Below are 16,862 nucleotides of genomic sequence, written 5' to 3'. Positions count from 1 at the left end.
TGTTTACCATTTCTCTGTATCACAGATTAGTCCAATGAGAAAGTTTTTAGGTCCATCGTTTGAGACGGTTGGATTCCTCTGTAAAGATTAGAGATGGGATATGCTACAAGCTTTGTTTTCATGGCCCGCAATGCTGTGAACAGGATGTGATATTAAACTGTCAAGCTGTCAAGCTGTCATCCCCATCCGGTCTTTCTATAGTAGTTACCACAATAATCTATTCTGGTAATTCTGCAAATGCTTTAATCGTCTGAGATACATTTTCACACATAGTGGGCTCATTACAAATCCCTGAGGAACCCCTCTTTTTTAGACGCGGAGATGTTTTGCAAAATTAAATGTTCTTTTTTAATTCCGAAAAAGTTCTTAAAAGCTTAAAAGTACCTGATGCTGGATTATTTTAGTGTTTATGTTTGGAAAGGATTTCTTCAGTGAAGGACAGAAATTAGAGCTTCTCTTTTGGGTATTTCTGCATGTGTTGTAACGTGTTCTTATCTGAAGGATAGAAAGGAAAGTCTGGCAGCAAAAGTGAACGTTTTTGCCAAGAATCTGGCTGTGTGACTTTATTTTGGACTTTGGTTTCCTTTGGCCTTGATGCATTTTCAGTTACTTGCATGTGCTTTCTACCCCATAATGACACACATTAAGGCAATGAATGCTTATTGATTGTATTAGCTACATTTGGTGCAGTTGAAACATAAAGTATGATTGTAGTGTACTACAACTTTATTATGATTGTATACATGGATTACAGCCGTGCAGTTTGCCTCAGTAGATTATTTTTAACTGTGCGGTAGTTGAGTGTACCTAACGTACCTTGTGCATCACTTATTGTTTCAGTTTATTGCTTTATTGTTTATTCCCATAAAAGACCCAGTGTTTCATGTTCCTCCATGAAGCTTTGTCACTTCTGAAGAAGTGCTTAGCACAAGCAGTGACCCTGATTGTTCTGTTTTCACTAGTGATGTGTGTTTGTGATAACAGCATGGAAGGCCACTGTTACTCCCTTTCCTCTGAGATGTATTTGTTTCATTTCCCTTTCTTTTTTTCGAAAGAGAAATTCGAAATTTTCGAGAAACATGAAAGAACAAGTTGGAGACTGGGAAAATGGGTGAGTCTGTTAAGGGAGAAAGCATAAAGTCGTAAAGGGGAGGATCTACGCCCACACTTTCCACAGTATTTACTATGATTCAATTCATTGATGAGTTACGAGCTTAGTTATTCATCATACAAATCAGTGAAGTTGAAAATGGAGCGCCTCCTGCTGGAGAACCACCTCTGATCAAAGTGATGATACCTTCAAGTGCATGCAGAAATATTGGATTTCTCCCCTGTGCTGTAAGGAGATATGACGTTTTCGTAGTTCAAAAGTTTCACAGATGGATTTGCACAATTAAAAAAAAGTCTAGAAAAGGGGATTTTACTCAAAAGAAGTTACAAGGAAAACAGTTTAGTTTAGCAAGATTCATAAAGTTTTTTTTAAAGGTTTGTAAAAAGGCTGTATCAAGTTAAACTGTAATCGATATTGTGTATTATGTTAACAATGGAAAACATGCATTTTGAGACGTGATATTTTAAGCACTTTTTTTTGCTCATTGTTTTTTTATTTCTTGCAAAAATGTTTTAACATCCCACCAAACGTGACCTCATCACCCAAAAGCAGACAGCTGGAGAACACAGTAGATAACATTGCTGTTAAAGAGGCACATATTTACCTCAGCATGTGTTAGAGACCAACAATGAGCCAACAGTAGAGTGAACATGGGGAATTATATTTTTCAGGAGGGCATAAACACAGTTTTAAATGGATCATTGTGCTGTCACACTCAACACCTCAATTCCACAAGAGCCGACATCTGTCAATGTTATTTTTCATTTCAGGTCACCAAAAGTGGCAAGAAATTTTTATTACCAAAAAAACCCAAAAGTGTATCTATTGCAAAAACATCCAAACCCAGGTCTGTGTCCTGCATCACAAGGGAGTTTTCAATGAATAGTAAACGAGGTTTCATCACACCTGTCATGTAAACAACACAAGTAGGCCTCACTTAAAACATTTGATTTGGTTTCTTTCTTTTTCGTTGCATTTACTGTAAAACAAAGCTATAATAATTCTCATACTTCCTGACAATATGTGAGTGCAAAAACAACACTTGATGACACCAAAAAGCAACCAACAGCCTGAGCAGCAGAAGTGTTGCTGCTTGTGTTAACGACCAAACAGGAAACATCTGACAGACTCAGCGGTGTGATGGTGTTCTGGTTTTGTAAAACGAAGCCACAGAGCAGAGAGAAAACGTGAGCTTTGTCAGCCACTATCCCAGTTAGACACGAAGCATTGAAGGCAGCTGTGGTGACTTCTGTTTGACTGTAGAGGGCAGCATTGAGCTGTGAGGCTTAAACTCGGACAGTGTTAGTTGTTGAAATTCAATAACCCTCATGAAGGAATCTGCAGCCATGTATGATTTTGTTTTTTTATTTGGTAAACTTGTAAAAAAGATCTATAAATCATATAATTGGTAAAAAAAAAAGGGGTTTCTAAAATATGAATTCTTGCTCCTGCTGCTACATATACGTCCCACTATAGTCATTTTATTTGGTTAATATAAGAACTTGCAGGTGCAGGTACTACTTATGATTGGTTTTCCACACATGTACATTATAAATTGTAAAGTTTAAATTGAATATTAAGTCACACGATTTTAATGGCACAATGTAGGATATGCACTTGCTGCCAATACACAGCAGCTCCTGGTAAATAAAAATAGACAGATATCTGTTAATCTGAGTTTAATTTGACACTGACAATTTTTTTTTTTCATAAAATAAAAAAATACATATCTGTACAATTCCAAAAACTTGCTAAACTGACATTGTTAACATTATATATATGCTGTGATCAAGATATAGAAAAGTTATTAGAAAATTAAGAGGTTTAAAAAGTCTAAAAAGAACTATTTATTGGTAGTCAATCATACCCCTCACTCATTTTTGCTGTGAAAAATGTCTGAAAAAGTTTCTGCAACCTGCTGTTTCTGTCCTCATGATCTCTACCCACAGGCAGCAGTCCCTGCATTCAACATAGAAATAGTCCATCTTCATGTTCTTGTTTGCTTCTGTAGCATACAGGCATCAGTATAAAGTTCAGTCTGCTTAACGTCTTAAGCAGAATATCATTTGTATTGTGATCCAATGTGTTTACAGGAAGTGAAATGTAAGTGTTTAACTGTATTTTTTTTTTAATCGGGGCAGTTCTCATCGACTCTAACTGGTTTCACCCAGATAGGAAGTTGTATTTTCCCTTTTGTACATATAAGAGGAAGTTTTTTTTTCTAACCGCCGGCTTAGTGCGTTCACATGCTTCGTCTCCAGAGCTCAGTCTACTCTGTGCTGTGATAAACATCTGAGGTCTGATGGACATCTACCAGGAGGCTGTGGACTTTCTGGAGTCACATCATATAGCAGGTGAGGGAAGCAGACACTGTGTTTACTGTCTTATATAGAGACAAGGTAAATACTGTGTGTTGCTCATTCTATGATTTCTAAGAGAGGATCGCGACACATGAGAATTTAAAACAAGAGAGAAACTGAAAATGATTCATTCCTTTTGTTGGCTGTAAATGCACCCTGATCTCATTTGTAAAGTTAAAACCTGTGTTGTGAAATTAGCTATGTTTACAAATTAAACAGGAAGTAGATATAGGAACCTGTGTGTGTTATTACCTTCATACTACTACATGTTGTATATACTGTGTGTGTTTGTGTAGTGGAAGCCGAGGCTGAGGTCCTGGAGGAGGATGTGTTTCAGGAGGAGGCAGTGTCCTGTCCGCTTTCTCCTCTCCACCTGGACATCTTAGATCTCCCGGAAACCCCTGTGAGTTTGTAATTCTTCACAACATACATGAAAAAAAGTAGAAACATAATGATCTGATTCCATTATGGAGTTCAACTCTATTTATTGAGAAAGTCTCAAAAGAGATCAGGATTTATTTTACCAGAAATAAACTAATTATGTTGTATGGCTTACTCCAATCTGCTCAGTCAGTTAATATATAACTTAATATGAAGATGAACACATAGCACAGAAAAACATTTGTGTCGCAGCGCAATATGCCACTTCTTGAGGTCTTTATTCCTGTAAAATAATTTTCAGAAAGAGATCTGTTCACAGCTTTCCCTCCATGTTGAAATTGAACAGACGCACTAATGTTAATGAAATAATATTAGCCTCGGGGTTTTTCTTCTTTTTTTCTTTCTTGTGACCTCTTTAAACCCGAGCGTGAGGAAATTCTATTTATAAGAATCAACATTGAAAAAACCACACTCACAATGAAGAAGTACAACTCATATGGGAAAATAATACAGAAGTGATCTTTACACAACAACGTTTATCACACTAAATGATGATGAGGATACATCTCAATATTTAATGTTTTGAGTCAAGCACCAGAGGAGGTTTGTGACCCTGTATAAACCAGCTCTCTCAGAACGCTCCGTTTTGGTGTGTGTGTCTTTAAATGCAATGACCCCCCCCTGAGTTTTCCTGGTAGTCCTCACTCCTCTGTAGTAAATATGAAAATGGCAGACCTGTACAAAAGTTTAGTTCATGGGTTAGTCCATGGGTAGATATATTAGGGGAGGGGAGGGTATTTATTTACCAGAATCCCACTGTGATGTCACAAGGAGAGCAATTTTGAAACAGAGCACTTTTCTCTGTGTTGTAAGACTTATACAGACCACAAACAAAAGGACAGGATGGGTTTATTTCACATTTTGTTGGTCAGTAGACACTCAGGTTACCAAAACACTGTAAACGTGGATTTTTCATAATAAAATGTCACACATTAGTACATCAGTAGAAATGTGAGTCACTTACCTGAATGAGTGTCTGAAGAGTCATTTTAAGACTGGCTGTGATGTGTCTGTTGTTGGATGTTTGTCATTCAGACCTCTTGTAGCCCAGAGGAAATGTTCCAGAGGAGGCTGGTGGTCCTTAAAGGCATCCTGGAGAGTGAGGAGGTTTATCTGAGAGAGCTGGAGGCCCTGCTGACGGTAACATATAAACACATACAATAAAATCACATTATACGATATTAGAAACAAAAGTTAGAGGTGGACTTTTTAAGCTACGTGATTTGTCAATTGCAAAAAGAGGAAAACTTTGTTGAGACAGTTGTAAGGCCCGTGGTAAACTTCCCCTCTGCTGTCACAGCACAAAAAAATGAATTCTTCTTCTTTTTTTTAAATCACATATCCTTAATAAAGAATAGTAGATTGCCTTTGTTTTGAGATTATTTTGCTCTACAAAAACAGTTTTGACTTCATATGAACACACAAGAGAACACTTATTTTTAGATATCATTTACTGTATCTGAGAGGAGCCGAGGTGTCAGTTCTGGTCTGAGGTTAGCTTTGTGTCATACAGTTCAACAGTAGCCACGTACTAGTAGTACTCACGTCGTCTACTGTCCTCTTTGTTTAGCTTCCTTTTTCAAGTTCAAGTAGAGAGGTTTCACCTTTTTTTCTATTTAATACCACTCTATAGATATACAGATGAGGCCCTGCTGACTGGTTATTGTCCCATCCGTTATATGGAGGCCATTGTCCTCCAAGCCGGCAGCCCGGGTTCAAATTCAACCTGTGGCTCATGTCATTCCCTGGTCTCCCTCTCCCTGATTTCTGGCTCTATCCATGGTCCTATCTCTCCTATAAAGGCACAAAAAGCCCAACAATAAATCTTTTTTACAATATAATAGACGTAGATTAGGTCAATAACGGATGGGACAATAACCAGTCAGGAGGGCCTCATCTATAAAGCCTCAGCAAAGTCTCTGATTTTGACACCTTTTTATTTATTTAGCCCTCAGAGGTTGAAGGGAGAAAGTATCAGAAAGTATTTGACTCTGAGTGCTGCATTTTGACTGTGCCTTTACATTGATTATGTGTTCTTGCTGTAATGCAGAGAGTCGGTTTATGCCTGTGTTATTCTGGTTTGTCTGTCGAGATGCTGCTGAAGTACAGGCAAATGAAGCTGTCAGGGGGAAGGAAATGTAAACTGTGTACTTGATTCTTTTTAGCAATCACCACATGGGTCTCTGTTTTTGTCCTCCCACCCACATTAGTGGGCATGGCTTAATTTTTTTTAACATGTTTTTGTAGCCCATGAAGGCTCTGTGGGCCTCAGCAGGGACCTCCCAGCCTGTTCTGTCCAGTCGACAGGTCCAGACTGTTTTCTACCAGGTACCTGAGCTCAGAGACATGCACCAAAGCTTCTCCTCGGCCCTGAAGGCCCGACTGAGCGCACACTGCCAGACCGAGACGAACCACTCAGGCTTTGAACTTGAGGTGGGGGACCTGTTTCTAAAAATAGTAAGTTCTCTTTTGAGTCATTACTTGCTGGGAAGACTAACACCAAGTACTTACAGTATATGTTTTCACGGTTAGATTTAAAATCCAATAAGAAACTCTGTCAGTAATATTTATTTTAGTTTCATCGTTGGGGTTCATTCTGAGCTTTGCTTTCATTTTCAGCTGTAGCAGGCAACAGCTTTTGAAGAAAAGTCACTGTAGATTACATGTTTAGAGCCAAACAGCGGAAAGACAAAGAGAGCACCTAGCTGGTAAAAGATAGCAGAGCATGTAGCAGCTAAAAAGCCCGATATTATCGTCAGAGATTGGTGGAGACAGAAAAAGAGACAGAGCAAAAAAGAAAAAGTGTAAAATGAACCTAAATTTATCATCAGACTGGAACACCACAGCAACTTAACACATTGCCCCATACAGCTTGAAAAAGTTAATTAACACAATTTACACAAGACAATATCAAATACTCTAATTTAGGGCCTGACCGGATCGATATGTGATGTTTGGGGCCGATAACGATACAAGAAAGAGAAAAACAACGCCAATACTGATAGTCATGTGATATGCTTATACCGGCAGATATTATTGGCTGGCCTATTAATCGGTTGGCTCTACTATAAATTATCTATATCATTAAGTTGCTTGTAAGGCCTTGGCTTAATTAATAAGTTTATCAAAAGGGATAGGACTAGATCCAGTTTTTCATTTTTATCGTTTTCAAACATGCACTAGTTAAAAATTGGAATCACTACAGAAAGTATGAAAGTACTTATCGTTACCTGTATATTTGACTTTTTTTTTTTTCGTTTAAGCTTTATCAATGAACTTCGCTGAGTTAGAGTTAGAAAGAGTTAGAAAGAGTTAGAAAGCATCGCTTATTTACATCAAATCAGTTTTCTTATCGGTGGGGATGTATTCAAACTTTTTCAATGTGTTGTGTGAATGCTCGTATCCTGATAACATGACATTGAGATGAATTATGCAGCCCTACTGAATACTTTAATTTCTAGTGTCACTTAAACAAGAAACAAACAAGTTTGGTTTGAAGCAAACAGGTCAACAGTTTGTTTCATGGAAGGTTTCTTGATCTGGAAAGGTTATTTATTGACTTCACTTGAGAACAACTCTCTCATTCTGCAGCTTCTCCTTTACTCCCTCTCTACATTTATTCATCCGTCATTTTGCCCTTGCAGGTGAACCAGATTGGGCTGTACGGCGGTTTCATTGAAAACTACGAGAAAGCCGTTGAAGTTGTTCGAAAGTGCACACAGTCAGACCGTCGCTTCAGGACCCTGGCCCAGGTACTGAGACTCTGCAGACTCTTTCAGTCATAAGATGCGTACTTGTTTTAGTCATCACAGTCTGAGTCAATCCCTCTATTTTACAGAACATGACATCCAACGGCCAGGACAAAACTCGGACCAGCTACACCCTTGAAGGTATTTCCCTAAAATGTGTGTCTTTGTTTTATTAACCACATGACGGACAGTGTCTTCATGCTGTCTTTCTTTCCACAGCTCTGCTTTACAAACCACTGGACAGAGTAACCAAAACAACACTAGTGCTGCTTGTGAGAAAACTCATCATCTAATTCTTGGATTACAATCTTCAGCTGTTATTTTCTGACTCAGCAGCCTCTCTGTGACCTTGCAGGACCTCCTGAAGACGACACCAGAGGAGCACGGAGATTACTCCTCCTTACAGGAAGCTCTGAGATTGTCTCGCAGCTTCCTGTACGGTGTCAACGAGAGTTCACAGAGCAAACGAGAGGTCACGCTCAGTCCCGGCATTGTGAGTCTTACACCGTACCAAAATCTGGAAAGGATGCGCGCAGAAAAAGGAGTAAAAACACACAATCCCTACATTTCTATAATATGTGTATAAGTGTGTTGTTCTTGTTGTTTTTAGAGGCGTCAGCTGATGCGTGACGGCTTTGTGGTGGATGCAAGTGACGGTGAACGCAGCCTGCGTCACCTCTTCCTCTACACCGACCTCCTGCTGTGCACCAGACTCAAACATTCAAGCAGAGGGTGAGTGTGTCGAGGAAGCGTCAGGGGCTTATGGGAAATGTGGTCTAAATGCTCAGGATGTATTTGTTTGGGTGTTTTTTTTTTCCAGGAAGCAGGACCAGTACAGGTTCTGCTGGTTTCTGCCTCTCGGTGGTTTGAGACTGCACTTGGTTACGGAGGAGGAGCGTTCACCGGAAACACACGTTCGCTTATACTCCATACGAACCAAGATGTACCATCTCAGTCAGCAGCTAAGGCATCACACAGTATGTTTGTTCTGCAACATGACGTTGAATCAGCAGTCATGCCTTTCCGGATTAGTTATACACCAACATGTCTTTCTGTGTAAACAAAGGGGTCATTGTCATCTCGGGACAGGAAGAAGCTGGAGCAGATGGAGCTGATGCTGCTCACACTTTCACCTGTGTACAGACTGGAGCTGCACAGCCCCAGCGGCAAGGTAAGCGTGCAAACACAAAAACACACAAAATTCCTAACAGCTGCAGGCTTGAATAACTGTCTCAAATGAAATGAGGAATCTGTTTATTCCTCTTTTATAGAGTCACACTTTCCGTCTCTCGTCCCTGTATGAACTTGAGGAATGGAGAGAAGCCATCCACAAGCTCATCACAGACAGTGAGTTTCACAGTGTAAACACAAGACAGAGGCTATAAGAGATGGATGCTGAAATCTCATCTGCAATTTTTTTTGACTTCCTTAACAAAAAAAAATCTAACAATCTTTGAAGACAGATTTAATTAAAAAACTTGCTTTACACAAACTCAATCATGAGAAACTTTAGGTTTGTTGACTTTGGCGCCCCCTGGGGACAAAGCACTACAACTTATTGCTCTGCTGATCTTCAAGTGTCTTTTCAACAAAGAATTCTTAGCATGTAAATTACTAGAAATGCATCAGATTTATTTTTGATCTTCGTTGCTTTTTATTGGTATAGGACAGTGGATAGTCGTATTAGAGAGAGCGAGAGAGAGAGAGAGAGAGAGAGAGAGAGAGATTGGGGTATGACATGCTGGAAAGGAGCCACAGGTTGATCCTGGGCTGCCAAGAACCTCCGTTGATGGGGTTGTGCAAAATAACCACTATGCCAACACTGCCCCCACTGGGAATTTTGTGTAAAAAAAAAAGTCTGTTTCTATAGCATGACTTTCATTTCTTTGTCTTAAACCTTGTGGCACAGTATGTAGTCGGCCGTCTCCTAACAGGAAGATCTGTGGTTCGATCCCCAGCTCCTACGGCCACATGTCCGATGTGTTCTTAAACACTTAACCCCAAGTTGCTCCCGCTGCTTCGTCGGCGGCGTGTGAATGTGTATGAATGGAATTAGTTACTTCTGATGGACACTTTACATAACAGCATCTGCCAAACCTTGAAAACTATGTTAGCTAAAGAATAAGCTAGCTTTCACATATCCTAGCTAACTTGCTTTAGCTAACATGTTAGCTTAGAAGGAGTCAAGCTGTATTTTCCTCACCATTTTATGAAATTACTGTTAAATTGAACTATGTATCTGAGTATGTGTGTACAAAAAAAATATACCCTACTCTTTGTAATACTTATATTCATGTATAATTTATTTAATATGTCTTGTAAAGGTAGCAATAATGACAGGGGAGGTGACAGTTAATCTGAAAGCTGGTATGTTAGCTTCAAAGTTAGCTAGCTTTCATCTTCATACGTTGCCTCTGCACCATAGTCTGTAACTCTGCACACATTAGGGTGTGAATGTGTAGGTGTGACCTGTAATGTAAAAGTGCTTTCAGAAGTCAGAAGACTAAGAAAGCACCCTACAAGCTCAAGTCCATTTACCATTTAGCATGATAACTGTAAATGATTATTTGTAGATGAATTATTATGTAAGATTAATTTAGAAAGCATTATTTAGTAATATTATTATTTAACAAGACTATGGATCATCTTTACTGATTGATTCAAAATGTAAGTACCACTGAAGCCTTTTGTTAGTATAATTTTAATAAAGACAAGCTGATGAAGCTGTTGAGGTAAATATTTAAATTGTATAAAACCAGAATATAAAGGCGTCTTAAAGCAGCTAATGGTTAGCAATGCTACCTATCACCTAGTTTTCTTTCTCTTTACCGCCATTTGTAATCACAACATTCTAATTCTGTGACCTGATTGGTGTCTATATTTTCTCTGTGTTGTTTATCAGACATAGAAACCGTCCCTCCAGACCTGCTCACGCTCACCAGTGCATGTGTGAAACTGAGAATGACCCAACAGCCACCACTGCACAGCTCAAAGCCCGGTACAACCACAGCACTGTTTTCCTCTGTGCTACTTTAATCCCACAGAACCACATCCTGAGTCTGAAGCATGACTCTCAGGGCTTGTTCAGGACTATTTATAAAGAATCCTCATGAACTCTTTTGTCTTTTTCTCTCTCTCCAGGGGAGGATGAGAAGTGTTTGTGTGGGACTCTGAGTGTGGCGATCCACTCTGCCTGCGGTCTGCTACAACCAGCCTGTGTGTTATTTTATATCATTTAACCAAATTACTCATTTCAATTGAGTAAAAAAACAAGAATTTGCCTCTATATGAGGAAGAAAATGTTTTTAGGTTCCTCTTTCTGGTCCTAAAGAGAACTGATGTTTTATTTTCTTTAATTTTCAGGTGTGTATGTGTGTGTGGAAGTGGATGGTTATGAGTTTTACGATAAACAAGCTCAGACACACTCATCAGTCCACAGCCTCAGCCCACACTGGGAACAGGTCAGATCATATTGTTCTTTAAAGATGAGTTAAAGGAAGTTGAAACTGATGTAAAAGGCAGAGATTCCGATTAGCCGGTCCAGGCTCGTAAAGGACCGCTTCATGTCTAGACAGCATCCAACATGCTGTCAAGCGTTAGAGGATTAGAAATGAGGACAGACTTCAACGTGCTTTAAACTTGATCAGCAGCAGTAAAATCTGATATAAATTTAACTGGTAGCCAGGATCAAAAGGCTTAAAATAAGACATGACGCTTTAGCAGGCTGCGGTCTTAACACCAGCTCTTTTCTGTCAAACAGGAGCTGTCGTTCCAGGTGGACGGGGCTCGTGAGCTGAGGGTGCTCTGTGTGAGTCAGTCTGACGGAGAGGGTGACACAGTCCTGGGAAAAGCAGCGGTGAAGGTACAAAGAAACTAATGGAGCTCCAACTTCAGCTTTGTTTTGCAAAGACGTTGTTGCTTTAATCAGTGACAGTGAAATGTAACTCAAAGATCGATTGGAAAGTTTAGACCTCCGCTTACAGCACTTGTCTTGTTTCCTTTAGGCTAATGCGTCAATAATCCAGAGCAACCAGAGAACTTTAAAAAAAAACCTGTCAAAAATCTGTAACTTTTTGTTAGTCATACCTGGTCTAAAATGCTTTCTGAGAAGTCGGATCCATTTCATATTGTAGTTTTTTTTTTTTTCTTCTGTTGCATCCTTACACCAAAGCTTCATGAGTATGAAAGATAAAGATGTAGAAATATATAGCTATACATTCTTAAAGCAGCACTAATCAGTATGTTATAGAACAGATCTAGGACAGGTGAGTAGTGTATTGTTAAATATTAGCTTAATGTTGTTTAACTCCCACAGAGAATTACCGCTTGAGTCTGACTCAGCAATATTTTTTTTTTACATCTTAAAGGAGCAAAATGTAAAATATCTACTGAATGAAATGACTTCCTATATGATCAGACATTAAGGAAACACACTATGTTGAAGTGCTGGCTTCTCTGTAAAGCCAGTTTGTCCTCCTTTTAAGTTTCTACTGCGGTGCGGAATGGTTCGTTTTTAAGGCACCCCCACACGGCCGTTTGACAAGCGTTGCAGCGATGGAAGCGGACAATCTAACTGGTGCAGATATAACTGATTCTACTCGTCCAAAAAAAAAAAAAATCCTCTGCTTTATTTCTAATAAACTCCACGACAAGAAACATGTTCAAACTAGGATTTATATTGGAGATGCTTTTGAAAAATGGAGAGAGGCAAGAACGCAGAAAGGTTTCAAGACCGATGCAGAGCTGGATAAACACTGAAGCTTCAGTGTCCGCGACATTGCAACCCACTTGCTCATCGACTCAGAGGAGGAGTCAGGGGAGACGGCTCTCTCCAATGTTTTGATTTTGGACTGCAGTACCCATTTTAAACGCTAGGTGTCAGAGTTACGTATTGCTCCTTTAAAGTTCATTAGTTTGCTCTTACAGTCCACAACTTTGACTTTACGGTCGTTTTCACTGCTCTTATCAGTGTCTCAAGACAAAAGCTCTGATTAACGGATTATATGCTACCTGCTTTTGTGCGATATTCCCCTCAGGAAATGGTGGAGACCAAAATGGATTTAAAACAGGTTAATACTGCCCTTACAGTCAGACTTGATTAAAAAGCCCATGTTGCTCTGAATCTAACTGTTAAAATATGCAAATTCTTACATTGGCTAACCATCAACAACTGTTTATATGATCACACTGCCCCCAAGTGGTACAAAGGTAGATTTCATTTATTTACACCTAACCCATTCGGTAAAAATCTCTATGGGATTTTGTGTTATGCTTAAAATCTACTGTCGTGTCTTTGTTTCTCCATTTGACCATCAGTTGGAGTCCAAATCCTTGAATAAGCGATGGAGGAGACAGACTCTACACCTGGGCCAGACAGAGCTAACTCTCTCCCTCAAGTACTGTCCCCACCCGCTTGAACCGCCCAGCTCTACAGCTCAAACACATCCTCTCTTCTGTGTCCCCATTGAAACTGTGGCTCAGTAAGTGCTCTAAAAAAATATGTTTTATTCACTGGTCTGGGTTCATGGAGGTGTCTTTACTGAAATCTGTACATCAGTTTAGAGTTGTATTTCTTTTGTGTTGAGTGAGCAGAGGAGAAGCAGAACTGAGAGAGTGGAATCTGAACTGAGGTTTAAAAAAGCTGTTTTTGTTTTCTTCCTCATGCTTTCATTTCTTTTCCAGGCAGGAGGGGGTTCTGGTTCCTCATGTGGTTCGCTGCTGTGTGGAGGAGGTGGAGAGTAGAGGCATGGACGAGGTCGGTATCTACAGGATTTCAGGGACCACAAGTGACATCAACACACTAAAGGCTGCGTTCAACAGCAGTAAGAAAAAACACTTGAAAACATTTGAAAAACATGGATCTGTTTGGTCTGCTGGTTTTCGGGGGAATCGATACAGCATAGTATCATGATATTTTGCGTACCGATATTATATCGATTCAAGGTCGCCAAGTATCGATATTTTTATTATATTAATAGCAAATATGCTTTTTTTTTTATTGCTGAAGGGGTTGAGTTCAGATTGCGAGGGGCATGCAGCCTTTTACAGGGCTTTACTTTTATCACAGTGTTATTCAGTCTGTATCGCGATAATATCGTATCGCGACCCAAGCATCGTGATTATATCGTATCGTGGAGCCTCTGGTGATTTCCACCTCTAATAAAAACGACATTTCGCTCCAACCAAAAATGTATAAACTCAGACTCAGTTCTAGAGGAAAAGTCATGTGATCAACTAAATCATGATTCATCGTCTGAGAACAATGCATGTCTGTACAATATGTCATATGACCTATGTAATAGTCGTTGCGGTACAGTATATATTGTATATATATATAGATATATATATATATTGTAGTCTTGACCAAAGGGGGCTTTTTACACATGTAGACCTTTTATTTCTGGTGCTGCTGCTCAGCACTGTCAACGGTTGTGTTCTGCTTTTAAAGGAAGGAAGTGTGAATACCAAAAAAAGATACGACTGATCATTATCAATGTGTGTGTGTCCCACTCAGATCTGCGTGAAGCCGTCACCAGGCTGAGAAGTTCAGACGTGAACGCCGTCTCTGGAGTCCTCAAACTTTACTTCAGGGAGCTTCCTGAACCGCTCATTCCCACTGAGCTGTTTCAGAGTCTGGCTGCAGCGCTCGGTGAGAGCAAACAAATCCTTCACCGTACCTCGTAGGGTTTTGAATTGGACTTGTTCTTATTTTTCTTATAGTAATATTTGGATTTAAATTGAAGGTTGAAGCAGTTTTTTCCTCATTTTGCCCTTTTTTTGTTTTTTATTTCTGCTTGAGAATGTATTTCCTGTTGTTCCCTTTTAATAAATCTCCATTGGGTTCAAATATAGAAATGAAAATAACAGATTATTCATAACAATAGACATGAAATCCTTGTTTGGAAGAGAGTTTTCACAGCATGCCGACAAAGCTTTACACTCCTCTTCTTGCTGCTGCCTTTGACCAAATGGACAGAAGTTAGTTTACTGTAGAATATTTACAGAGAACAGCTCTCAGTAATGAATGTATTTTCAAATATAAGCAAACCAGCCATACATGTTGTTCTTTCTCTCCTCTGTAGACATCCAGGACATCAACTCTCGCCTTGTCAGCATGTTGTCTCTGCTGCAGTCCTGTCCTGACCCCAACCGACACACTTTCCTCTACCTGCTGCACCACCTGCAAAGGTCTGCCAACAGACATACAACATCACACAACACATAAAAACTCCTAAACTGAATTCTCTTTAAACCAGAGAAAAACCTTCTATCTGTCGATACAGTCTCAGTTAAGGATTCAAATGGATTCTAACCACTGATTTATTCTTTCTGTTCATTGTCTCCAGAGTTTCTGAGAAGCAAAACGTCAACAAGATGTCCTGCATGAACTTAGCGACAGTGTTTGGGCCGAGCCTCTTGCGCCCCCCTATGGTTGGGCAGGGGCACAGCGGCCCCACAGTGGATATTTCCCAGGAGGTGGTGGTGCAGGTGGGAGTGATGCAGCCAAAAACAGACAAAATAATGTCAAAATGTGTTCAGTTTCTGGCAAATTAAGTTCTATATCTTTCAAACAGTCTTATTTTGTCCTCTTGGTTTATTTATTTTTTGGCTATTTACTGTTTTCAATGTTTTTTTTTTTCATTTTCTAAACTGCTTATTTTGCAAATTTACATTTAAAGTAGTTTTTAAAGCCTCCTCTTCTCAGCACATACAGGGATAGAATAATAGAATAATAAATGGGACGCAGCTTATTTTTATTATATATATAGTATTTAGTAGTCACTTAAAATGGAAATGAAAATCCTAAATAAGATTTCAATGAGATAAAATATCCACCATATTTTCATTTTAAAAAGTTTTACTCTCCCATGTTGCTTAAACTGGAACATAGACTAAGTTACCGCAGTATGTGCATCTTTAGCCCACATTGTAAATACCAAAAATTAAATAACCAAGACAAAACAAAAACAGAATTATTCAAATATTGCAAGGAACCTTTAGAAAGAAAACGTCATATCTGACTCTGTATTAAAATAAACTAACTATGGGGTGCTGCTTTAGCTCAGTTGGTAAAGCCAGAGGAGCCGCCCCAGACCAGTAAGGGGCCCATGAGGGCTCAAAAACTAAACCACAGCAGTGGCCCAAAATGTGCAAATTTTGCAACGACAGTAGGAAACCTCCCTAAGGGGGCCCCATCTGACAACACTCACTCTTGTTGCCCTGCTAATAATAATAAATAAAAATATTGAAAAAACTGAACTGAGGTAGTAGTCTAAACTTCTCATTAGATGTAAAATACATCATAAGAATCCATTTAAAATCATTTTTGTTTCTTCATAATAACTTCTGTTTCTATGTTAGACTTCAGGCGGAGAGAGAGCTGTCAAAGTGTGAAACTTTAAGATCATCGTCATCGTCACAGATACACCTGGACATACGTCTACATGTTCAACACTAACCTGTGCCTCTCTGTGTTTACGTTGTCGTCTGGTGTGTGTTTCAGGTCCAAGTGGTTTTCTTCTACCTGCAGTGTAACAACCTCCCTGAAGCTCAGACCTCTCTGCCTCATGACACAGACGATGAAGATGAGACCACCCACATGTGAGACCACCATCAGCGTCAGACACTGTGTGGAACTACAGCTCGAAGCAAGGACTCCCTTTAAATACTCTTATTTATTGATTAAAACATGGACTACAGGCTGTTCATTTGAGTCTTTTTTGTCTCACTTTTCAAACTCTAGATGTGACATTTCCTATTTTAACTCATAAATAGAGAATGTAACGACACCGATTACAAGTTTAACACTTAAATAAGAATTTTTACAAGTAAACGAGAATTTGCTGTCACACAAACCCATTCCATACTTAGACGCTGCAATGATAAAGTCAGTCGTAAATTACGTTTTCACACCTATTCACACTTCAACTTCTTTTTATTTATTTTACAGAATTACCTGAATACAATCTCATCCCAAGATTTTCTTTGTATGGGCTTTTGTGTAGCTTTCTAGAAGACAACAAATCTCAAACATTTAACATTACGTGCATTAAATTTAACAGTGAAACATAAGATTTGAAGCTAAATTTGGACACTTGATCAACTGACAAAAATGTTCAGTGGATGAACCCAGGAAATCCCAGAGAGCTGCATTTTCAAATTAAGAGGATTTTTCCTAAGAAATAATGTCAATTTAATTAC

The 16,862-nt window shown here is 39.2% G+C and overlaps 1 protein-coding gene across 1 annotated transcript; it reads left to right on the top strand.

Annotated features, from left to right (window-relative positions):
* The first annotated feature begins 3,265 nt into the window (after window positions 1–3,265).
* On the top strand, window positions 3,266–16,367 carry si:dkey-33c9.6 (active breakpoint cluster region-related protein). The gene is made up of 22 exons (XM_061030964.1): window positions 3,266–3,465; window positions 3,768–3,874; window positions 4,948–5,052; window positions 6,160–6,369; window positions 7,557–7,664; window positions 7,751–7,802; window positions 7,881–7,933; window positions 8,017–8,154; window positions 8,272–8,393; window positions 8,482–8,638; window positions 8,728–8,832; window positions 8,933–9,008; window positions 10,564–10,659; window positions 10,803–10,877; window positions 11,025–11,122; window positions 11,422–11,523; window positions 12,978–13,141; window positions 13,344–13,483; window positions 14,176–14,310; window positions 14,744–14,849; window positions 15,008–15,149; window positions 16,165–16,367. The coding sequence occupies exons 1-22, from the start codon at window positions 3,414–3,416 to the stop codon at window positions 16,264–16,266; spliced, it is 2,445 nt and encodes an 814-aa protein (XP_060886947.1). The 5' UTR covers window positions 3,266–3,413; the 3' UTR covers window positions 16,267–16,367.
* Window positions 16,368–16,862: the final 495 nt, after the last annotated feature.

The sequence above is a fragment of the Labrus mixtus genome, chromosome 23 (assembly GCF_963584025.1).
Source record: "Labrus mixtus chromosome 23, fLabMix1.1, whole genome shotgun sequence".
NCBI classification, from domain to species: domain Eukaryota; kingdom Metazoa; phylum Chordata; class Actinopteri; order Labriformes; family Labridae; genus Labrus; species Labrus mixtus.
This window is presented reverse-complemented; position numbering and strand designations above follow the sequence as displayed.

What these genes read in the sequence shown, in the direction of transcription:
- si:dkey-33c9.6 (XM_061030964.1), top strand. Translation starts at nt 3,414, where the DNA reads ATGGACATCTACCAGGAGGCTGTGGACTTTCTGGAGTCACATCATATA. An exon ending in AGCAGCTAAGGCATCACACA is followed by an intron (nt 8,639 to 8,727) that starts GTATGTTTGTTC and finishes GTGTAAACAAAG; the next exon opens with GGGTCATTGTCATCTCGGGA. An exon ending in TGGGAAAAGCAGCGGTGAAG is followed by an intron (nt 11,524 to 12,977) that starts GTACAAAGAAAC and finishes TTTGACCATCAG; the next exon opens with TTGGAGTCCAAATCCTTGAA.